This window comes from Xenopus laevis, chromosome 8S, assembly GCF_017654675.1.
Source record: "Xenopus laevis strain J_2021 chromosome 8S, Xenopus_laevis_v10.1, whole genome shotgun sequence".
NCBI lineage: Eukaryota > Metazoa > Chordata > Amphibia > Anura > Pipidae > Xenopus > Xenopus laevis.
In genome coordinates, this window is record NC_054386.1 from 12,791,944 (window position 1) to 12,818,092 (window position 26,149).

The 26,149-nt window shown below is 37.3% G+C and overlaps 1 protein-coding gene across 5 annotated transcripts in view; it reads right to left on the minus strand.

Moving 5' to 3' along the window:
* The window catches only part of trim9.S (tripartite motif containing 9 S homeolog), a 61,124-nt gene that overhangs the window by 15,710 nt on the left and 19,265 nt on the right, over positions 1–26,149 (minus strand). For 3 of the 5 annotated variants that reach the window (XM_018232340.2, XM_018232339.2, XM_018232337.2), the window contains exons 2-7: positions 19,307–19,438; positions 15,830–15,952; positions 11,191–11,301; positions 7,707–7,860; positions 2,459–2,616; positions 317–455 (exon numbers count right to left, since the gene is read on the minus strand). In XM_018232340.2, coding sequence (XP_018087829.1) covers positions 317–455; positions 2,459–2,616; positions 7,707–7,860; positions 11,191–11,301; positions 15,830–15,952; positions 19,307–19,438 — 817 coding nt within the window. The remainder of the gene's footprint in view (positions 1–316; positions 456–2,458; positions 2,617–7,706; positions 7,861–11,190; positions 11,302–15,829; positions 15,953–19,306; positions 19,439–26,149) is intronic. The other 2 variants (XM_018232341.2, XM_018232338.2) reach the window with 1 other exon arrangement.

The following is a 26,149-nucleotide window of genomic DNA, read 5'->3' on the forward strand; positions in this document are numbered from 1 at the left end:
AATCAGTGTCCTTGTACACTTATTTTTATTGAGTGCCTTCTCCCTCTCTGAGCACTTCCAGGATAAACTCTACCCCTCCCTAATCTAGACTTTTTCTTCACATGGGTCCTCTTACCTAGGTCCTAAATCTACAAAGAGGAGGGGTTCCATTAAAAATAAAATCTCATTAGAAATGTTGACGCCCTCTAACAGTTGATACCACAACCACTGTCAGCCATTGAATACAACACAAGTCATGTTTAACATTTTACCAGCAAATTCATAGTGTTGGCAAGTTAATAGACAGGGCCCATAGTGACAGGTACATTTCTATTACCTTCAGAAGTCTGCAGAATCAGAGTCTTGCTGTACAGGCTGACCCCGGACTTGTTGAACGCTTTCACTCGTGCATTGTATGTGCTATTAAAATGAAGGCCGTCCACTGTGCACATTGTCTCCTTCCCAACAAAGACTTCCTGTGAATGAAAAAGAAAATAGTAAATCATCATCACAACTGTTCTCAAACCAACTCTGTAAAATCTTTTATGCTCCATCCATCCTACTTTTATCCTTGCTATAAAAAGACTGGTGTTTATAAAGACGAGAATGCAAAGCCTCATTTCCAGGAATGATTTCTCCTCTACTTAAGAGTCCGACTCTTTCGTTGAACTGTCTCTTGTCAAAAAAAATTAAAAAGTATTTGTTTTTCAAATGTATATAATGCAATACCCATGATTATTAGTCTCAAGGGGTTGCCATGCCTGAAGGATGTATTTCCTTTTCAGAATGTAGTGCAGATTAAATTCATTGTTTGAATACTGATGATTGTAGTAACCATGTAACCATTTTCATCCAATAGTCAATTATCTACATGGAGCTGCATCAAAGAGTGCCAGACTATGATCTGAGCTCCAGAGAATTCAGTTACATTTAAAATGCATTGACAATGTACAAATAATTATATACACCCCCCACACACATTTTTATGGCAGTCTCCAGTGCTGGAAAGAAAGTTTATGGACGAGTGCATTGTTTTGACTGCAGGGATAGTAGAGTTCATGCTTTAGCCATTTGAATAAATCAATAGCAATCATTTCCTCTTGCAGAGGTTCATTCCCTTCTGTTTTATTTGTAATGGAATACAAGGCTTTCTTGGTGACTGGATGTGTCTTGTGGTTTTTATTATAGCTAGACACATAGGGGCAAATTCTCTAACCTCCAGAAATTCGCCAGTGACGGCTTCACTCACATCGCCACACTTCGCCAGGCGAAAATTCGCCAGGACAACGCTAATTCACTTAAATCTGAAGTTGCGTCCAGGGCGCCGGTTGATGGTGAAGTTTCGCTAGCGTTAATTCGGCAAACAAATCGAAGTTGCACTATTATTGGCTAATTTGCATACGGCGGGAAGTTAAATTTCAAAGTCCAGGGAACCTTAATAAAATAAAATAAAGTTGTTATAATGCCCTACACATGTGCCCAGTGTATAGTTTATGTGCCATATGTCAGGAAATGTGTCGGGGAAGCCGGGTTCCCTAAAAAAAAATTTTTTTGAGGAACTCCTATCTACTCTATTGCACTTTGCCTGGTCTGAGGTGGCGAAGGCAAGTCTGGCGCATTTTAGTGAATTTTCGTAGTTAAGTCCATTCGCCAGAGCGAAAATTCGCCTGGCATTAGGAGTGTGAAGTAGCGCTGTAGTCTATTTTCTTCACTAGCGAATTTACGCCAGCGCCCGTTAGTAAATCGGCGAAGTCCCAAAATGCGTCACGCTGGTGAATTTTCGCCAGCGTTAGTCACTTCGTCCTTTAGTAAATTTGCCCCATAGAAAGGGCAGATTATATTTTTACTATGTGTAATCAAATAGAGAGTAACGGTGGTCATTCATACACAGGTCGATAAAAGCTGGTCGACAGACCGAGGAGGCAGTTTATTGGCCCGTGTGTAGGGTCCTCCGACGAGCTTTCCCAATCGATATCTGGTCGGGTTAAATATCCCGTCGGATCGCGTCCGTATCTATTTGTTGATGCGGTCCGGCGATCCGACTGCCAGTATTGGCTACATTATGATCCAATCGTTGGGCCCTATTCGTTGATGCGGTTCCGCGATCAAACCCCCAGTATTGGCTACATTCTGATCCAATCGTTGGGCCCTAGGGCCCACGATCGGATCAGCTTGATATCACCCACCTCAATGTTGGTATATGGGAATCACCAAACTAGCGGATCTCTACGTGTATGGCCACCATTATAGTTTCTCTTCAGTGATGGGATATTGTAATTATTTTATATTAAAGGTTTGTTTGCAACCTCACTCTAAGATGCACAGCTTAGGAAATGGTTGCGGAGATATCTACCAAGGAGAGCCTGAAATAAAAAGGGCTAAAACCATGTAATAGTTGATAATTAAATGAACTCCTCAGCTCCAAACTATGCACATTAGCTTCTCCTTCACCGTACCTAAGTCTTCAAGTTAATCTTACCCTAAATTGTCCTCCATTCCCATCATCCAACTCTAGTATGTATCCTTCTGTTTGCACCATGGACATTGGAGGCTGTTTCCATGACAGAGTGGCACTGTTGTTGTGGGTACCACATTCTTCCAGATGTAAAAGTGGTGGTGCTGGGATTAGAGAGGGAACTAAAAGAGGAAACAAATCATTTATCACTTGATAAAGGGCTTGACACCAGAAACATGTCTTGTAAATAAACACACTCTGCAGTCAAATCTTACAATTTAAGTCTGGACAGGACAAAAAAGGAAAAAAGCCACGCTGGAAGTTATTAGTTGTGTACGGAAAAAACAAACATTTAAAGGATAGAAAAATAATGTGACCTGTCATACTATAAAAAAAAATATTCAAAAAAAGTAAAAACATCAATAGTTTTCAGTGATACAACATGGATTGTTCCATGACAAACCTGTACGGGTGAAATGTTAATTGTTTGCATTAATGGTTAAGCAATAAAGCTGGTTGAAACCAAAGGTCAATAAAAGACACAGGAACAGGAAATGGGGCAGCCAATCTTGCAGTGAGTGAGGGACAGAAGTCAGTGCAAGGGAAAGGATAGGGAAAGTGAAGTACTGCGATTATTTGTTGTGAAGTAGTCACCGCAATACCGGTAAATACTGAACTTGTTCATGAGAAGTCTTCCATAATCCTCATTGAATCCTCCTTTAATTAGTTAATAACCAATAGTGATGGGCGAATTTGTTCCATTTCGCTTTGCTGGAAAATTTGCGAATTTCCTGCGAAATATTTGCAAAACGCATTGAAGTCAATGGGCGTCAAAATTATTTTGATGCACCTCAATTTCAACGCCCTCGTCAATTTTATATGCGCGCCTATTTTGTCCAAATGCATTAAAGTCAATGGGCATCCAAATAATTATTACGTGTGGCAATTTTTATGCATGCTACTATTCTGACACGTGCCCAAATTTTTTTTGCCGCAGTGGATTTTTTGTTGGTGAATTTTCCCCACAGTTTCACTAATTTATTTAGTCTTGGTCTTGCAAAGATGTTTAACAAAGTTACAATATGGTGACCCCCTGTGGCCAACTTTGAAAGCATAAATCATTTGTTTGATTAGGCTTGTGGTGCAGTAAATTCATGTTTATGTTTAGTATACAAAATACAGCATTTCTAGTCTTATTCTATTTTAGACTTTACTTCCCCGTTAAGGATTATAATTTGCCTCTCTATCTTCAGGAAAGTACAATGATAGTATTGTATAGTTCTGTATTTCTAAAATAGAGTAAGGTATAGATATAAGACATATGTATTTGAATGTGGTCATGTGATTGGTCATTTGTCCAGACAATGCCTTTAAATATGTATTTCTTTCATACATGCATTGATTGGCTCGATGAAGGGAATGACATATCTGCAAGCTGCACCAATTTGATTTTGTCATTTTGATGAAGGACATTATCACAGTGTTATTGCTAAAAGAGGGATTTATTTGATGTCACAAGGGTGCAGTCCATAGTGACACGTTCTCGTTGGCTCTTTTTCTAACATTTTGATAAATATCCCAGAATGATAAAAAAAAACCATGAGCTGAAATCCTTCAGTAAAAGCATAGATTCAAGGAAGCATTATGCTAATTTGTAAATGACACAGCAAAATAAAGAGCGAGTGTTGTCCTGAGCTAAACTTGCTGAGATTAAAGAATCTGCTGGGCAATATTTGGCAGTGTGACAAGGGAAATATTTGCCAGAGGAAAGAACTGCCGACACAGCAGTTACCTGCTAAACTACTTTATTTAACACTGAAACCAGCAGTACATTTTGTCCATGTGAAAACAAGAATGCAGGAACAAGGTTCTCAGCTCAAAAAAGGATTTGTGGGAATTACAGGTCAGACTAGAGCTGTCCTTTAGACAGACAACCAGTAACAAGAGTATCCAATGAATAAAGCCTGTCCAACTACAGGAGTGGTTGCAACATGTAGGACTCCATTAGATTTTAAGGCCCCCAGAGTTCACAAGGGTTCTATGGATGTCTTTGTATAAAATGTATTTTATAGTCTGATTAAGGAGTGCATTATACTACTGAAAGGTGCAACCTGTGTTCTGTAAATTGTGCCAGATTAAAAATCTGTCTCACAATGTAGAGTGCAGTTTACATGGCTGCAAGTACCCTTGTCAATTCTAGGAGCACAACAGGTGGCAATCAGTGTTTTAAAAGCCTCTATCTGGGTAGAACTACATGGGCGTTTTTGGCAGATCCGACATAATGCGCCAAAACACAGGCGTCAAGTCGGATGCGGTGGAAAATAAGGTAAGCAACAGCAATGTTGGATGGTGTTGCAGCGTTCATCCCACACGACTGTCGGATGCAGACGCAAGATGACCGCAATATGAACTTTACTTGCACTATATAAATTATTTAAATCTTGTTTCCTTCAGTCATGGAATTCACAATCCCAGCAAGCAGGCAGGTGCCATTTAGTGGACACTGTTACTAAAGGGTAGGGATGCACCGAATCCACTATTTTGGATTCGGCCGAACCCCAGAATCCTTCATGAAAGATTCGGCTGAATACCGAACCAACTCCGAATTTGCATATGCAAATTAGGGGTGGAAAGGGGAAACATTTTTACTTCCTTGTTTCGTGACAAAAAAATCATGCGATTTCCCTCCCTGCCCTATATGCAAATTAGGATTCAGATTCGGTTCAGCCGGGTAGAAGGATTCGGCCGAATCCGAATCCTGCTGAAAAAGGCCGAATCCCGAACTGAATCCTGGATTTGGTGCATCCCAACTAAAGGGCACCCGTCACCCAAAAAAAAAATCCTATTTTATCACATTAGTCAAGCAAAATTAACTTTAATTACACTATAATATTGTTTCCTTCAATCTGGGAATTCATAGTTATAACAAGCAGGCAGGAGCCATTTTTTGGACACTGTTATTAAGGCAAGCCTTGTATCAGCTCCGAATCTTGTTTGTGTACCAGAATGGGGGACCTGATGTTCATCCCCATGCACTGGCTACACAATTAAATGGTGAAGAGAACAGGGGAATGTGGGGAGAGCAGTGACATCTAGGAAGTGCTGAATGGAAAGTGAAAGTAATTGCTTGCCCCACCTCTATGCCTAAGGAATAGAGGAGGGGCAGACAATATTTGATTGACAGCTGAGATGTTTAAATGAGCTTACAACAGCTATGAATGCTTTAATAAAAAATAGAAATTGGATTTCATGTTTAATTTGAAAAGGACTTTTATTATACCTTCTGGGTGACAGGTCCACTTTAAGGCAAGTTTTGCATCATCCCAAAATCTTGTGTACTCACCAGATTAAATAACCTAATGCCCATGCCCATGATACACAATTATAGATAGTGAATAGAGAGGAGAAATGTGAAGATTTCCGTGGTATCTAGGAAATGCAGAATGGAAAGTGAAGGTGATTGCTATGCTTGAGGCATAGAGGCAGGAAAGGCAATATTTGATTGACATCTGAGATTTTAAAATACATTTATAATCAGTATGGACATTTTAGTTTAAGAACAAAACAAAAGATTTGGGGTTTCATATTTGGGTTGTCATATTTGAAAAGTGCTTTTATTGTACAGCTTTTTATATCTGGGCGACTGGTTCCCTTTAAATATAGATTACAAACAAAATATTCATTTTTATTCTAAATTCTACTGTGCCTCTTACTGAGCATCTGTCTTGACAATAAGCACCATTCAGGCATCTAATTATTGTGTGGCCGTTTTCAGCCCACGATTTTGTGTTGGAGCGTCACGTCTGCTGAAGCTCAGATCTGAACTTACTGCTCTTGACAAGCAAGAAATGACTCCCAGGGGCTCTGATAAATACATAATCAGTTCTATAAACATAGCAAAGATAAAACCATTTTTGGCTACAGGCGATATAATTAGTCATCAGACATGATGTAAACACTGACTATATAAGGGGTCATTTATTTACAGAGCAAATGATGCAGGAACTGGGCCGTGTGCATCTATGGGTTGGGGTTGGACTGAGGTGTAGGGCCAATGGATGTGTTTGTATTTATATGTGTATATGTTTGCTTGTGTGGGTGTGTATGTTTATACAGTATATATGTATGTTTTATACACACACAGTGCTGGATTTGTGGGGAGATGAAGAGAGATCCCATCCCTCCACTTCTTTTTCTGTGAAATAGAAGCCCCTGACGGAGAATGCAAAAGTTTTGGATCACGACTACTGCATGCTTTAAAATACATACCCTGCACTGCTGGCATTTTCTTACATTTAATAGTTTGTCTTTTTTTATCAACTTTTAAATCCAGGTACATTCACAAAGGGATTGGATAGGCTGGAGAATGAATCTTGGAGCCCCCTCCAGTCTATCCATCCCTATGTGGCTGTAATGCAACTTACACACAAAAAAAAAGAGCCGGTAAGCTGTAGAAAATGTAAAAAATGGCATTGCTGCAACCTATGCCTGAATTAGAAACTGAATTAGGTTAAGGAAGAAAAAATATAAAACTGAAAGCAGATAAAGAAGGTGATTAAAAAAAAGGTTAAAAAGCACAAGGAAACAGAAGATATAGAAGATAAAGGGAGAGATGGAGACGTGTTATAGAGATGAGGGAGATGGAGGAATGAGATAAACGATGAAAAATAAATTGAATGTAAAAAACATAAGAGGAAGGCGGATTGGGGAGCAGATTAAAGGAACAGTTCAGTGTAAAAATAAAAACTAGGTAAATAAATAGGCTGTGCAAAGAAAAAAATGTTTCTAATATAGTTAGTTAGCCAAAAATGTAATGTATAAAGACTGGAGTGACTGGATGTCTAATATAACAGAACAAAACACTACTTGCTGCTTTGCAGCTCTCTTGGTTTCCCCTGATTGGGGAGTTACAACCTTCCATTTTTGGATTGAAGGCGATTTTATGAGTATAGAGGAATGTGAATTGCTTCTATTGCAAACAAGACTGGAATCATGCAGATATTGTACAGTACAGAACTGCTAATTGATTGTATTTAGAAACTTCCTTATTTCAGTATGCTGAAGCTTATATTACATTTTCATAGTTCCCCTTTAAGAATTACAGTGCATTTAGACACTAGGGCAGCAGGTATAAAAACCCTTGATCACCATCACTGCTTTGCACATCATACTTCTCCCAATGTTCCTGCTTTTGCAAGGAAGCCAAATATCAGACACAAATACACCTGCATTAATAAGTATCCCCCCGGGTAAGCAACATGCGCCAGTTTACCTTTCATCTGAACAAAGTCAAGTTGGTGGATTGACTGCAAGAGGGGTGCACTGTCCAGATTCAGATCAAAGTCGGTGGTCATTCTAGGGGTGAGTGTTCCTTTCCCCCACTGATCTTCAGTCAGGTGAACTCTCCGAATAAGGGCGTCTGAAATCTAATTTCATACAGTCTTTAGCCATACAGCTTCAAAATGTTAACTATATCTTATACTACGGTTATTGCATCTTATATAATAGGTAGGAGGCATTAATACAGTGATTGCCTTACATTTAGGGGCCCATTTACTAACGGTCGAAGTGGATTCGAAGTGAATTTTCAATTCAAAAACTTAATTTCTAAGTCATTTTTGGGTACTTCGACCATCGAATAGGCCAAAATTCAAATTTGACCATTCGAAAAATCGAAGTATTGTCTCTTTTAAAAAGTTCGACTTCAACACTTCGCCACCTTAAACCTGCCGAATTGCTTTGTTAGCCTATGGGGACCTCCTAGAACCTATAGCCAGTATTTGGCTACGTTTTTTGAAGTCAAAGTATTTTTTTTAAAACATTTTTGAATCGTACGATTTAATCGATCGATCATACAAATTAATCGATCGATCAAACTATTTTTACTTCGACTATCGAAGTATCAAATTCGATGGTCGAATTTCGAAGTTTTCTTAGGGGCACATTTACTAAGGGCCGAATTATTCGACCATCGAATTTGATACTTCGATAGTCGAAGTAAAAATAGTATTATCGATCGATTACATCATACGATTCAAACGATTTTTAAAAAAAATACTTTGAGTTCTAAAAACTTAGCCAAATACTGGCTATAGGTTCTAGGAGGTCCCCATAGGCTAACATAGCAATTCGGCAGGTTTAAGGTGGCAAAGTGTCGAAGTCAAACTTTTTTAAAGAGACAGTACTTCGATTTTCAAAATGGTCAAATATTCAAAGTTTTTTTCAATTCGAATCGAATTTTGGCCTATTGGATGGTCGAAGTACCCAAAAATTATTTAGAAATTCGAAGTTTTTGAATATGACAATTCACTTCGAATTCACTTCGACCCTTAATAAATGTGCCCCTTATTGTCTGACAGTCTGAGATTATAGGAAGCATACTGGATGGAAAACTGTTCCTCCTGTGCATAATTGTAATAATATTTATGAGTGAAAGCCAACATCCACTTTGGTCTTGGGTATTTTGACTAAACAATGTTTATGACTGGCTGAGGTATCTGGAAAATGACTGAAAAAGGGGTTGTTCACCTTCAAACAACTAGTTGTTTTCAGATAGATCACCAGAAATGACGACTTTTTCCGATGACTTTCTATTTTCAATGTGTGACCGTTTTTTTAATATTGAAGTGTAAAGTGTCATTTTTCACCTTCTAAAGCAGCTCTAAGAAGGGGCGTCGCCGACCCTGTAAACTGTTCTAAATTGATACATTTATTTCATACATTTCTTATTTTTGTCCCTGCTGAGCAGAATCTCTGGGCTTCATTACAGGCAGCTGTTAGACTTGATACAATAGTTGCTAATACTCCAGAGATGCTGCTGAGAAATGGATCAACTAAATGTTCAGAATTTGCACCTGAATTACTGAGCTGCCAGACAGGGACATTCAACTTTAAACTTACCGTAGATTTTGGAAAAACAGTAAAGAATAAATAATGGAAAACGATTGAAAAAAAGTCTTTCTGGGGTATAATCTAAAAACCACTGAACTGAAAAAAAGTGTTTGAAAGGTGAACACCCCCTTTAATATGTACTAAAGCAATATGCAAAGAAGGAATGTTTTATGAATTTATGATGTTGTTTCCTCATTTTTAACTTAATATCTATGGGCAAATAAAGTCTATAAAAAATTCCTTACTCAGATACACAGAGATGAGCTAACACACAGAACCGTAACCGATATTTGTATATCAATATAAATTATATATATGATATTTATGATATAATATCCATATATCGATATTTCTTTGGGAACCTTGATTAAAATGATGATACAGAAAAGAGCTCCTCATACACCCATACCCCATTTTTCATATACCCCTCACACCCCTGTATGCCAGACAATCTTAAGTATTATAAATAATACATACATATGCAAATTAGGATTTGGATCGGCTGGGCACAAGGATTCTGCCGAATCCGAATCCTGCTCAAAAAGGCCGAATCCCGAACCGAATTCTGGATTTGGTGCATCCCTAATAAATAAATCATTCTCTGCTCCAAGAACGTAAGAATATTAGACGTAACCTCAGGGATCTGTTATCCAAATTAAAGAAGTTGCTTATTGTCAATGAACTCTATGGCCACTTCTAATATCCATACATTTAAGTACAGAAGAAGTATATACTGTATATATATATATATATATATATATATATATATATATATATATATATACACACACACTACAAAAAGGTGGTCCAAATTCCACTGTTTTTCTTAAAATGCTTTATTCCATATAATTCACCAACATTTCATCTCCTGCTTGGGGCCTTTATCAACTTTTTCTTCAAGACCATTAGATCAAAAAATATTGGTGTATCCATAATTTATCCATATTTCTAAAAATATGAAAAAATAACAGCAAATACATAGTCCCCCCAAATCTCACCCTAATTGACCATAAAACTGATACATCTGGGCTTTCAGAAGAGCAAATGGTCAGACTTCCTAATTCTCATCCAAACTAATCATTAGGCTGAGCCCCACTGCCACTGTTTTAAGATCCCATGTGGATCAGTCCCATAGTTGAATGACTGTCACAGGCTGAACCAGGAAAAATACTGTGGATATTTCCATATTCAGGGCACTAATAAATGAAATAAACAATTTACCGTAGACTCATTATGACGTACAAGAAGTAACTTTCTCACATAGACAGCAAAGATCTGATTTGCTTCTGTACCCAGTTATATATAAATTGTTCTCTGTGTTAAAAACCTCAGGGATAAAATGAAACTGAAGCCAAATAAAAGGATACTGAGAACTCTCCAAGGCGCTTCTTGTGCAAACACAAAATCATGGTTTCTTATATAAGCTGGTTTTCCCAAGTTCTGGCTTTAGTGGAGACAAAATACAGCAATTTCCAGTCTCTAACCTGCTATTGGAAGAGTGGGCTAAATATGGACTGTTAGAGAAATGGACTTTGGAGAATGGTGCCGTTATTCTGCTAAAAATACTGTGAGCGCTGGAAAGCATCATTATCTGACCTAAAGGGGCAGCTAATTCTCTGTGTGATGTTACAAAGAAGCAGAAACAGACAGTAGAGGGACATTAATGGTGATTTGTGTTATCCCTGTGTGGCATAGATTTATTAAATGGTCTATTAATGTATGTGTTCTGGAAGCAATTCTATTACAAGCCTCTTTTGATTCAATTAAATTGTATGACATAAGCTCCTCTAGAAAAGATGGAATTACAGTCTGAATGCCTCAAAGCAGACACGATTAGACACTGAAATAAGCAGAAAGACATTTACCTGTAGGAATCCACTTGGGTCATTCTCTTTGATCACCTCTAGACAATATTCCATCAGCCCCGTGGTCTGACGTAGCTTCATGGTACAGTGTGAAATTTGATCTCGGACAACCTGGAAATGAGTCATTAACATTAGCAGAGTAACTAGATGTTACTGGGCCCCACAGCAAATTAATTTTAGGGCCCCCAAAATTAGGGATGCACCGAATCCAGGATTGGTTCGGGATTCTGCCTTTTTCAGCAGGATTCGGATTCGGCCGAATCCTTCTGCCCGGCCGAACCGAATCCTAATTTGCATATGCAAAAAAGGGGTTGGGAGGGAAATTGTGTGACTTTTTGTCAGAAAATAAGGAAGTAGAAAATGTTTTTCCATTCCCACCCATGTGCAAATATTTGCATATGCAAATTAGGGTTCAGATTCGGTTCGGTAATCGGCTGCATCTTTCGCAAAGGATTAGGGGGTTTGGATGAATCCAAAAAAGTGGATTCGGTGCATCCCTACCCAAAATATCCAGAGGTTATCCTGTTTTACCAATATACATTGCAATTGCTCATTAATTAGGACCTTATGGGTACCTCGACATCCTGGGCCCATGGGTCTGCTTCCTCTATAGTTACACCACGATTAACATTAGATATTAAAAATAAACTGTGTTATAAAATGTAATTTACAAGTCTGCCTAAACCCATTCACAAATGGCGAATAAGATGCATTTTGTGAGATGGTGAAATGGATGGTCAATTAGAAGATCCTTCCAGAAACCTTATGTTACATGACAATGGAGGAATGAGGGTGCAAAGTACAGGTATAGGATCTGTTATCCTAATTATAGAAATGCCATCTCCCATAGACTCCATTTTATTCAAATAATCGAAATTTTTAAAAAATTATTTCCTTTTTCTCTGTAATAATAAAACAGTAACTTGTACTTGATCCCAACTAAGATATAATTAATCCTTATTGGAAGCAAAATCAGCCTATTGGGTTTATTTAATGTTTATATGATTTTTTAGTAGACTTAAGGTATGAAGATCCAAATCCACCGGAAAGATCTGTCAAAGAGAGTCAGGCACAAAAAGTTCAATTCAGCAAGAAAAGAGCAGAACTCACTGGCTTTTGTTTTTGATAAATTAATCAAAATATTTTTCTTGGCCTGCCAGACATGGGTTTTACAGGAACTGTGCCTGTGGCCTTCCATTTCCTGATTACATTCCTTACAGTTGAAACTGACAGTTTAAATCTCTGAGCCTTCCCCTAAACCATGATACTGAACAGTCTTTGTTTCCAGATCTTTTGAGAGTTGCTTTGAGGATCTCATGCTGTCACTCTTCAGAGGAGAGTCAAATAGAAGCACAACTTGCAATTGGCCACCTGAAATACCTTTTCTCATAATTGGACACACCTGTCTATGAAGTTCAAGGCTTAACGAGCTAATCCAACCAATATGGTGTTGCCAGTGATCAGTATTGAACAGTTACATGCATTCAAATTAGCAAAATTACAAAGGGTATCCACATTTTTGCACAGCCAGTTTTTCACATTTGATTTAATTTCATACAACGGATTACTGCTTCACTAAAAATCTTTGCTCAGAAAACACCCCAGTACTCAGATGTTCCTGGGAAATGAAAGACTGTTATATTGTGAATAAAGTACCCCCTCTTGTAAAATTTAATTATAAGGATGTTATAAGTTACCGAGGAGTTTCATGACTATATAAAAACACGATAGACAAAAAGTAGCAGCACACTGTTAAGTTGCAAAAGTGCTCAAGTGCATAATTTATTTAGCCCACAGCATACAAAGGCAACGTTTCGAGCCAACCAGGCCCTTTATCAAGCCCTTGATAAAGGGCCTGGTTGGCTCGAAACGTTGCCTTTGTATGCTGTGGGCTAAATAAATTATGCACTTGAGCACTTTTGCAACTTAACAGTGTGCTGCTACTTTTTGTCTATGGATTGATGTGACCCGAGGACAGGATTGGGTCTTCTAGTTCAGCACCTGGCACTTCAACTGTGTTTGTTTGAGAGGTGAGCGCTCCAATTTGTGTGACCATATAAAAACACGAGGCCGAAGGCCGAGTGTTTTTATACAGGTCATGGAACTCTGAGGTAACTTCTAATATCCTCATATTTTTTAATTATATTTATTATATATATATATATATATATATATATACATATACACACAGTATATATATTATATATATATATTTTTATTATAATACACAATGTGACAGAAATGACATCAGAAGTCACCGTTTATAACTGATGACATCAGAACTCAACGTTTATAAGGATATAATTTACAAGATATTTATGGCTTTTGTATATATAGATATATATATCTATATATACACTCTGATGTGTTTCAGATATGTCCCTTTTTTTTCTTCCAAAGACATGAGGTAATTTTCTGCTTCCAACAGAGCTGTCCTCAGAGAGGAGTGTAATGATGGATCAGGGTTTATGCTGACAAGGAGGGGAGAAAGCAGCGGGACATGATTTATCTGAGCTGAGAGCCAGTCACACAATTCATGTGCAGAGTCATGCTCAGCTCAGCTCCATGTATCTTGCATTGGAGCAGTCTTAATATAAAAAGATTATTTAGAAAATCAGAATCTGAGTTTTGTATTCTTGATGGATTTTTTTCCCTATTGTACTAGAGGATGATTAAATTTTTTTCTGGCTTCCTCAAGATTTATTGAATGCTAAGGAGTAATTATTTCAGTCACAAATGCAATGACTATGTGCCTTTTTATGATTATTTCAACTACAATGTTACTGTTTATGGACAAGAACTATATACAACATGTTGAGAGCTGCAATGTCAGAATTACAAGGTGAAAAGCAGCAAGACATGATGATAGGATCACAGCAGCCAAATGAAGAAGCTATTGGTCGATTCATCTTTTGACCTGATTGTTATATACAATGGACAGATAGAAATTGCTGTGCACATTGTGCTGAGAAAATAGAATGTTGGATGGATCCCAGCCTTGTATGCATTGCCATTGCTATGACATTTTCTGTATAAAGGAAAATAAACTTACATGTTTGCATTTATCTGCTATTTCTAAACCCACTGATCTGTTTATTTAGCTTTATTGCATCATCAGACCCAATCGACCACTGTTACCCATACATTAAACATATATACATAGGGGGTTATTTATTAAACTCCGAACGCAAAAATCCTGAAACATTTGTGATTTTTGTTTTTTTTTTTATAAAATCGGACTTTTAAAAAAATCACGAATTTTTCAGAATTGATTAAACCCAGAGGATGGAAAAGTCAGAATTACAAAATCCGGCATCTCAGACCTGTCGAGGTTGCAAATAAGTCAAGGGGAGAAGTCCCAATGATTTTTTGATGTTCGCTGGGTTTCCTGCAATACCCTGACATTTTCGGAATTTTTGGGCAAAAAAGCATTAGAAATCAGTTCGGGTGAAAAAGAGTGAAAATCATATTTTTTTTCCTGCAAAGCAAATTTTCGGGAAAATGTATTTATAAATAAGTGTTAAAAACCCGAGCGTATTTGATCGGATTTTGTAGCAGAAAAGGTTGAGATAAAATCGGACTTTGATAAATAACCCCCATAATGTAAGATGTTTCGGTCTGTCCTTAATTTGGATCGCTATGCCTTAAGTCTACTTAATTAAGTCTATTTAATTATTAATTGAACCCAAGGTTTGTTTTGCCTCCAATAAGGATTAATTATATCCTCATTGGGATCAAGTAAAAGGTACAGTTTTATTATAAAAAAGGAAATCATTATTTAAAATGTGAATTATTTCATTAAAATGGAGTATATGGCAGATGGCTTTTCAATTATTCAGATCTTTCCTAATAACAGATCATATACTGTACCAAAAATGTAGTATTTCCTCCTTTTATGCTATTAGACACTTTTCGCCTCACATGTATACCCTCATGTAAGTGTGATTGAACTAAAAACTAGGGATGCACCGAATCCAGGATTTGGTTCGGGATTCGGCCTTTTTCAGCAGGATTCAGATTTGGCCGAATCCTTCTGCCCGGCTGAATCCTTCTGAATCCTAATTTGCATATGCAAGGAAATAAAAAATGTTTTCCCCTTCCCACCCCTAATTAGAATATGCAAATTAGGATTAGGATTCGGTTCGGTATTCGGCCGAATCTTTCGCAAAGTGTTCGGGGGTTCGGCCGAAACCAAAATAGTGGATTCAGTGCATCCCTACAAACACAAGTAGTACATAGAAACATAGTAAGGAACCAAAATGTGCCTGTCTCCTGCCTATCAATTATTTCACATCTGTTTAGCTGCCACAATTAAAAGCATCTCCATGTAATGAAAGCAGTTTCAGAGCCACTCACAGAAACGGATAATCTGCATTTTAAACATGTTGGTAGAGGGGAAAAAAATCTTTCCTGTCTGAATGTTATTTACCAAAAGGCCAATACAATTATGCAAAGAATGTAGGAAAACACAAGAATTATGGATTCTACACAATGTAACCCTCAAAACTTTATTTAAAAAAAAACTCCGGCTTCCAAACCAAAACTTGATAAAGAGGCCACATAAACAAGAAACCCCTAATATTCCCATCACAGTTACAAAATTCAGAAATGCCAAGTTTATTAGCACAAATATTCTTACCTTCAGTTTGTGTTCATGCTCCTTGTTCACACGGGAGAGAAGCTGAACTTTCCTTCTGTTCAAAGCATCGATCAGGGCATCACACTGAGCGACAAGGCAGGCCTCAAACTCCACACTGTTCTCCTGTTGTACACGTGCTAGTAAGTATGTTGAACTGTACCCTTTGCATTGCATATAATCATAGTACAGGTATGGGATCCATTATCCTAAAACCCATTATCCAGAACACTCCGAATTACAGAATGGTCGTCTCCTATAGACGTTTTATCCAAATAATCCAAACTGGTTTCCTTTTTCTCAGTAATAATAAAACAGTACCTTGCACTTGATCCCAACTAAGATATAATTAATCCTTTTTGGAAGCAAAACCAGCCTATTGGCTTTATTTTTTCTAGCAGACTTAAGGTATGAATATCCAAATTATGGAAAGACCCGTTATCAGGAATTTTGGATAATAGGTCCTATACCTGTAGTAGTATGCACAGTAATTCCTTGGACCCCTGATCTATGCTTACACTTAAGGCCTGAAAGGAACAAGTATGACATTTCAACAGAATGTTATACATCTAAAAAAGCAGCGAGGAACAGATATATATATATATATATATATATATATATATATATATATATATATATATATATATATATATATATATATATATATATATATATATATATAGGAACAGAGGATCAGCACTCACTGTAGTAAAGTGAAAAAGTGTCAATTTATTCCACAGATTTGTGTGGAATAAATTGACACTTTTTCACTTTACTACAGTGAGTGCTGATCCTCTGTTCCTATACTACAACATATTTGATCGTGCACCTCTGGCTTCAATTTGGATTGTGTGCGGGCACTGTGGGACACTTTATGTATAATATATATATATATATATATATATAATATCTAAATATTTCAAAATAAATTAAAGACAATGGATGAAATGGAGAAGTAATGGGAAACACAAGAAGAAATGCTGATGAGATATAAAATATAGGAAGGGTGAGATTTAGATGAGGAAGAGTAAGACCAAACAGTGGGACTGATCAGAAAATAGAGGGGAGACAAATATAAAAATAGGGTAAACATTAAAGAAGAATGTACAGTAAAGATAAACAGGAGAGAAGGGAGCAGATAGGAGAATATGAAATCATAACAGAATATGGTGAATTAAGAGAAGATGTTATTGGGCCCTGTCCGATCTCGTTTCAAAGACATAGCCTACAGCAGGGGTCCCCAACCTTTTTCAACCATGAGCAACATTCAGATGTAAAAAGAGTTGGGAAGCAATACAAGCATGAAAAATGTTCCTGAGTGGTGCCAAATAAGGGTTGGAATTGGCTATTTGGTTGCCCCTATGTGGACTGGCAGCCTACAAGAGGCTCTGTTTAGCAGTACAGCTGGTTTTAATGCAACCAAAACTTGCCTCCAGCCTGGAATTCAAAAATAATCAACTGCTTTGAGACCACTGAGAGCAACATCCAAGAGGTTGGGGAGCAACATATTGCTCACTAGCTACTGGGGATCACTGGCCTACAGGAATGTGGCATTTTCAAAAGAGTGAATATTGATATGTGTAGAGCAAGGCAAACATTTTCCTGCTTTTTTACATGAAGAAGTAGCCAGTGATATTCTTACTGTCTGCCTTACAATTCCAAGAATCCGCTGTATTTAGTGTTCCTTCAGTTTGTGCCATGGCCAGGGTGCCAGTGGATCATGCAAAAACGATTCCTTTTTCCCCAGCCACTCCAACTCTTCAGCCCGGTGTTTGGAAAAGAGGTCGGCACCTCTCCACAATAAATAAATGCAAAAAATTACCAAACACGCGATTTGCACTTGCCATGGTGTTTTTGCATTTATGCAGGGTGCCGGTGTGGCACAATTTCTCTGCACTGAGTTCTTGCATGCATACTTATCTCGGCTGCCTCCCTCTCCAGTATTATAGGCTGTCTAAATACTTGGCATAACTACATAGTTGGATTTTTGAGGATTGCAATAGTCCTGGTGCTGGCAAATATGATTTGGAGCTTTTCAGTGCATCATAACACACATGTCCATATAATAGCGACCATGCTTTCAGATGCGATTGTAAATTATCCCTTTTTTCTCTGAACCAAATCTAGATGGTAACAATGGTTGGAATGACATTATGTTACTGACATGATTGCAGAACAGAAAATTATGAGGATTGAGAAGAAGAGAATTTTTGATGGGTAGAGGAAAAGGACACATAGGAAGGATTACAGAAGAGTCAGAGTGAAGAGAAGTATTGGGGGAACACACTGCAGGGATATTTTAAAAGAAAAATGTATATCAGGCTACGATGGGCAGGTTACTAGTACAAATGTAATCTATTAGCACAAAAACAAAAAAAATCAGCAACAGTAGGCAGGTTACGTGTGAAAAATAAAATCTGTTATATGCAATAGAAAGGCACTTTGTAATCAAAAAAACTAAAGCAGCAATAAAACAGGAAGCTACTCAGTGTTATTCAATAATAAACAAGACTATAAAAAATGATCAGTTCCCCTTCAATGGAAGCTGCGATTCACAATCAGTAAATTCCATCCATTATAGGAGCGATAGAGGGTGGGTGATGGGCTGTCTCTTCCAGCAGAGCATCCAAATGGTGAAAGATGCAAATAAATTATCCAGGAAAATCTGAAAGCTGTAGTGCTCCCATGCTCCTGGCATTCTTCCTGTTGTCTATATGATTGTGTATATATATATATATATATATATATATATATATATATATATATATATATATATATATATATATATATATATATATATATATATATATATATATATTGATACAATCCTTGAAGGTGAAAAGGAAACACAGCAAGCTTAAAGGGATACTGTCATGGGAAAACATGTTTTTTTCAAAATGCATCAGAATTCTGCACTAAACACATTTCTCAAAAGAGCAAACAGATTTTTTTATATTTAATTTTGCTGTCTGACATGGGGCTAGACATATTATCAGTTTCCCAGCTGCCCCCAGTCATGTGACTTGTGCTCTGATAAACAGCACCCAATAGTAAAAATCCAGGTCCCACTGCGACACATTCAGTTACATTGAGTAGGAGAAACAACAGCCTGCCAGAAAGCAATTCCATCCTAAAGTGCTGGCTCTTTCTGAAAGCACATGACCAGGCAAAATGACCTGAGATGCACCTACACACCAATATTACAACTAAAAAAAAAATACACTTGCTGGTTCAGGAATGAAAGTTTATATTGTAGAGTGAATTATTTACAGTGTAAACAGTTTAATTTAGAAATAAAAACGACATCATTAAAATCATGACAGAATCCCTTTAAATTGTGGTTGGCCCTTCCTGACAGAACTATACTAGTAACCTAAAGATGAATGTGCTAAGCTTTCTTCCTGAGCTATCTGCTTATAGCATCCCATCTCAGATGATACAAGAATCTGTGGAAAATATAATTACAAATTTCATATTAACCTTCTGCTTTGTGTCTTTGTCAGCTGATAAATGTACCTGGATTTGCTGGACCATGTTTCTTAGCTGCACGAGGAATTCTTTGGCTTCCTTTGCCCTATCCGACAATAAATTCAGGGCCTGGGAAAGTTGACTCTGGTAAAAGAGAAAAGACACTGGTGATTAGAAATACATAGCAGATCAGGACAGTTTTTTCACAATATCCTGTGAAGTAAGAGGACAAAGAGCAATTTAACCTGGAGTAGAGTCATTTGGGGTTTGGGTCACAATATGAAGCAACTTCTATAGAGAGGTGTAGTCTTTATTGTGCCATGTACAGCCGGTAAAAGCTAGAATTAAAATGGTACAGAGATAAAATGTTTTCCTCAAGTAGTATAGAAGGTAGGAAGGTATCTATGTTAGTTCCCTAGAATTAACATAGATACCCCCTTATGAAGGAGAATTGTGTCTGGGGGCGACATGGGCTAAGTTCAGACATCAGGGAAGGCTGGGAAGGATGCAGGTCCGGACTGGGCCGACGGGGTGCCAGGAAAAAACCCGGTGGGCCCTGGCTCTCGTGGGCCCCGCCAGCTCAGACCGGTTATGGCAAAACCAGGTATGCGCATAGGGAGGGGCGGTTGGTAATGCGACCGGGGTCCGGAGAGGATTTGGGGCCGGGTCGGGGCTCGGGGGGGGGCTTGAGATATTAGCCCCGGTGGGCCCTGGGCCCCCTATTTCGACCTTAGAAGGATGAATCTGGGAAGATGTTAAACATAGACATATCTTTTAAATGTGCACCATAGAGAGGAGCGAATTGTGTTTTTTTGCAAGGAAGTAGTGCTTCTGAAAAGTAGGATTAGTGATCAGATGTACAAAAGAAGAGCACTGAGTATGCAGGGGATCCTAGCAGAATACCTAAGGGAGTTAAGATTCATAGTTATAAAAGCCAGCTAAAAGTCACACCATAAGAACAATACACAATCGTCTCTTTGAATAAGTCTATTAAAGAAATTAAAAGGTTACATTTACTATATTATTTTGCTTTAACTACTGTGGAAAGAAAAGCTTCACTGTGTATTTTTCTAGCTAACATACCATAAACAGAAAAATAATGGAAGCATTAGGAACAATATACCTCCTGATCATCTTATCCTTAAGGGCATTTTGTACTTATTTTCATTAAATAAATGACTAAAGCATTTAGGCTGATCTCACATGTATTAACCCTGCTGCCCCTTTTTAATTTTGCATTCATTAAGTAGGAGGGCTGCTGTTCTGCAATTTCCCTCTCTGGAGAAGATTAAAAGGCGTAATTAAGTTTGAGGGAATTTTACATGACATAACAATAGAAAGAATAAATCCCCAACAATAAAATAACAATAAAAAATGACACACTCTTGTGAGGTCTAGAAATATAAGAAATTCAGGTAATATAAACAAGGTTGACAGGTTCAGGTTGGCACAATGACACCAGATGATAATCACTGCAACCAGGTAAAAGCAAAAAGTATGATAATTACAAATTATACATATTAATGGCATGTACAGCGCTGCCAAATCTGCTGGCGCTATATAAATAAATGTTCATAATAAAATAATGTATTTAGAGCTGAAGATAATGCATTGGGTATTTAAAAAGCTTTATGTCTATAGGATAACAATTCATCTTTTTTCTGTATAGGGAATAGTGGAATTTGGTGCATCCAAATGGTCCTAAAGAAATGAACGGCAATCGAGCCAAGTTTATTTATATCTACATTTTCTGCTTACTGGTGGCTTCTCAGTCTCTATTTTTATATCCCCTTAAGCTTGACACTCTTACGTAAAGGACAGACAATTTAAAAACATAGACAGCATACAGCTTTGCTGCTGTAACCCTCCCTAAAATGACCTTCAACGTGTGAGCGATTGGTATATTGCACAGCCTCCCTGGGACATGTAGAATGCAATTAGATGTCTGCTTGGTGTCTGGGAGTCAGATGCAGCAAGAGGAATGGAATTAGTCAAGCAAGGAAGGGCTTGGGCACAGCAGCTGCTATAGAAATTGGACCACTTAATGATTAATGGAATACTATAAAATAAAATAAAAAGTCTGTATGGCACTGTGACTAAAATAAAATGCCACATATAATTTGGATAAATATGAGATATGGAAGATTTTCTATTTATAACGTGGATATTTTCTGAGGGTTATTCTGAATTAGTTATACAGCAGTAGAAACGATACTTGCCTGGCTAGGATTAAACAATCTATTCTTATTGCAGAAGGATAGGAATATGCCTTACCCATAGTCCACCTTCTGGGAAGGTAATCTCTTAGTATAAACTTACAGGACTGATGCTTATCCATACATGCAGTATATGGATAAGTATATATGGTTTGAGTGATATTCCAACACTGCAGGACCACACTGCTTTATTGGGGTACAGGAGGGTACTCTAGCAAGGGACTCAGTAGCGAACAGGGACCACAAGAGGCAGGAAGGTGCAGTTTGTGCAATAAGAATATATTGTCACCACTCAGAAACATCTCAAAGTTCTGAAGACTAAATCCATAAAGACTTAAAAATCTGCAAACACTGAATCTTTTTGATGATAGATAATACAGTGAAGGGATAGGAATACGATAGACTAGACAGCACATTAGAAGACATAATAAGGCATGATGGACCACAAAGAATGTCCTGTCCAGAGATGATGTCCATAAAACACAAGCTCTGGGCTTCCTAATATAGCCAAACGCATAGCTCAACATTTCCAAAGAGAACAGATCAATAACAGCCTGGCAAAAACACATAAAAAACATGAGAAGCTGCCAATGAGTGGAAAATGTGACAAGTTAAAAAAGCAAAATGTATCAAAACAGCAATCACCAAACAGATGGAGAAGCATCTGAGAGCTGTACGTTGCCGGCATCTATAGTACTGGCTGAGACTTCCCTGCTTCCGCCAATAGGATGGATCATTCTCATACTTCTTGATTTGATTATTTAATTTAATTTTAATTCAATCTGTTTTAAACTTATATTAGAATTCAAAATCTACTACATTAAATAAATTTTTTGAAGAAAACACGTTAAACGGTGTTGAAATAATTATTTTTTTTAGGGCAGAGACACATGAAAATTCAGGGAGATTTTGTCTCCTGGCGAAAAAGCCTTCCCACCATCTAGAATTGAAATCGCCGGGCGGCGCGCCACTCAGCGATACATTTTCCGAATTCGCCCAAAGTTACCTCATGAGGCAATGTCGGCCACGGAAAATGAAGCGATCTGAGTGCCATCCCACCGGCAATTTAGATTATACGTGACTTGTCTCTGCACTTACAGTGGCTTTATATGTATCTATGGATATTTATCTTTGGGCTGGTGTGTTGACAATGAACCTTCGCCAAGCCCTGGAGTGAAAAAACAGTTTTGCAGACTCTTTTCACAAAATTACATTGGAGATCCCCAGTTATTTGCCATTTCATCCACAACAGTAACAGGGGTACTCCTTTTGGGGGCTTAGTTGAAGTAAATTCCTATGGTATTTTACAGAGATTTTGCACCGATTTTTTTCTAGAAATTTTATTTGTAAATTAAGGGCATTTGGGAGGTTTTTTTTTAATAAAGTGCAAATATACTGTGTATATATAGTGAATAAAGTACCCCCTCTTGTAAATTATAAGGATATTATAAGTTACCGAGGAGTTTCATGACCATATAAAAACACGGCCAATATCCTCATATTTTGCAACAGGGGTACTTTATTTATTATAATACACAAGTTTCAGTGAGTCGTGTGACAGAAATGACATCAGAACTCACCGTTTATAACTGATGACATCAGAACTCACCGTTTATAAGGATATAATTTACAGGATATTCATGGCTTTTGTGTATTATATATATATATATCTATATATATATATATATATATATATATATATTTTTTTTTTTTTTTATACACATACTGTATATACACAAAAGCATCCACATGATAAATGTACAAATTCACAAAGATACCGCACACGCAGAACTTATACATTCCACAAATAATGTATTGAAAAACAACTAACATTTCAGCTGGATCCCCAGCCTTTGTCGAAGTACAACTACAGCTATCTGTGACACTGCTATAAGCAATCATTGGTGGGAAAACAGTTATAAACAGGTAGGTGATATAGTATAGAGAAACCAATTAATTTATACAAGCTAAGCAAGTAGTGGATCAAAGACCAATCAAAGTGTAATGAGCAAAACTCAAAATATTTTACAAAAAAAAGTGTGAAAAGAATACAAACCCAATTTTGCTATAGTGAATATACTATATAGTTCATACCCTCATTTAAAACACACCTTGAACATTTCACCAATTAATACTGCGTTACATCTAATAACTCCTATGAGCCCTACCTGTTGACGTGAGAACTGATAAATGAATATAGCAGCGCAGACAGTTGTATTCTGCAGGAAACTGAAAATACTTTGTAGAAAAGTGCATATATAGGTAAGCCCTTAAATGGAAATCCAGATGGCCAGTAAAGTTATATTATACAGGTATGAGACCTGTTATTCAGAATGTTTGGGACCTGGAGTTTTCTGGATAACAGATCTTTCCATAATTTGGATCTTCATACCTTAAGGGCAGAGACATACGCTCAGATTCGGGGAGATTTAGTCGACCGGCGATAAATCACATTTTCTTCGGGGTGACTAATCTCCCCGAACTGCCTCTAAATCGCTGGCGGGATGGCACTCGGAGCCCTTCATTTTCCGAAGTTGCCTGAAGCTTCCTCATGATGCAACTTCTGGCGACTTCAGAAAACAAAGCGCACCGATTGCCATCCCACCGGCAATTTACATTCTAGCCGGCAGGAGGCAGAGAAGATTTGTCATTGGGCGACTAAGCTCCCCGAATCTGAGCAAATGTCTCTGCCCTTAGTCTACTAGAAAATCATGTAAACATTAAACAAACCCAAAAGAAAGTTTGTTTTATTATAACAGAGAAAAAGGAAATCATTTTAAAAAATTTGGATTATTTGAATAAAATGGATTTCAAGGGAGACAGCCTTTCCGATATTCTGAGCTTTCTGGACAACAGGTTTCCAGATAACAGACCCCATTCTGTATATTTAAATTTAGTTTATTCTGTGCCGTTCCTCTTTGGTAAGTTCCGAACTGCATATATCATGCAAATTACATAGAAACCCGCAGAGCGTCAGATTAACAAGGACAGCACCTAAAATTGATATGGATATAAGTCGCAAACCACCATTCATTGATTTAGATATTTTGTATACTGTATATACTTTATATTTTTATACAGTTATATACAGTTGTTTTAGGTCAAATGAGTGAATGTAAGAGCACTGCAATATACTAACTCTGCAGAAACAAACAAAACAAATAAAAAGATATTTCATACTAGTAGTACATTGATGTCGTATTAAATCCAATGAGATAAAATTGGAAATTACTTGTGGATGCTTTATAAAAAGGCTATTCTCCTTTGCCAAAAAAAAAACACAGAAATAAGGTGAAATCCAATTCTATGTTGAGTGTTTATAGGCCTGTAGCGACATTACATTTCATGTGTCAGACAAAAAGAACAACTCCATTTAAAAATGAAGAAAACATTATGTTATTCTGGGAACAAGAGAAAGAAACATTTGGCCTGTTCCAGAACTGAACCGCAAAAGTGAAGATACTGCTGCCTAATATATGGTAAAAAAAAAATAAGATCATCGTAATTAACATTTAAATTAATAATTAATTAAATTAATAATTTCTTGCTGTTGGAAGAGGTTATGTACACAGTGCCTATGCAACAGCAAAATAAATCACATACCCATCTAATAGCCTCCTCAGAGAAGATCTGCGGAAGCTCCCACTTATGATTCAAATACAATTATCGATTAGTGGTAGATCTGTGGGGCTTTCTGGATAACAGATCTTTCTGTAATTTGGATCTTTATACCTTAAGTCAGGGGTCCCCAACCTTTTTTTTACCTGGGAGCCACATTCAAATGTAAAAAGAGTTGGGGAGCAACACAAGCATGAAAAAGTCCCTTGGGTGCCAAATAAGGGCTGTGATTGGCTATTTGGTAGCCCCATGTGGACTAGCAGCCTACAAGAGGCTCTACTTGGCACTATACTTAGTTTGTATGCAATTAAAACTTGCTTTCACGCTTGGAATTCAGAAATAAGCACCTGCTTTGAGGACCATGAGAGCAACATGTTGCTCACGAGCTACTGGTTGGGGATCACTGCCTTAAGTCTAATAGAAAATCATGGAAACATTAAAAAAACCAATTTTGCTTCCAATAAGGATTAATTATATCTTAGTTGGTACTGTTTAATTAATTCATTATATCTCAGTACATGGTACTGTTTTATTATTACAGAGAAAAAAGGAAATCATTTAAAAAAAATTGGATTCTTTGGATAAAATGGAGTCTATTCCGTAATTCAGAGCTTTCTGGATAACAGATCCTATACCTGTAATGAGCTCATTTGTTAATCCCATCAGTGAATTCACAGAATTGACACAAAAGCACACTGGTTTCTGTAGAGATAAATATCTAGCACTTGCTTCTTGTGAGCTGAATCCCACCCACTGTTCTGAAAATTTAGGGACCCTGTAGGCGCAGAAAGGGTTATTACAGCTATAACGCCATACAGACTGCATTTTTATGAAGGGTATATCTATTTAGAATTTAGCTCATAACATTCAACCTATACTTCACCAGCATATGAATCAATGTATATAAAGGTATGGAACCTGTTATCCAGAATGCTCGAAACCTGGGGTTTTCCAGATAAGGGGTCTTTCTGAAAATTGGATCACCATATTTTATTTTACCTCCAATAAGTTTTAATTATAA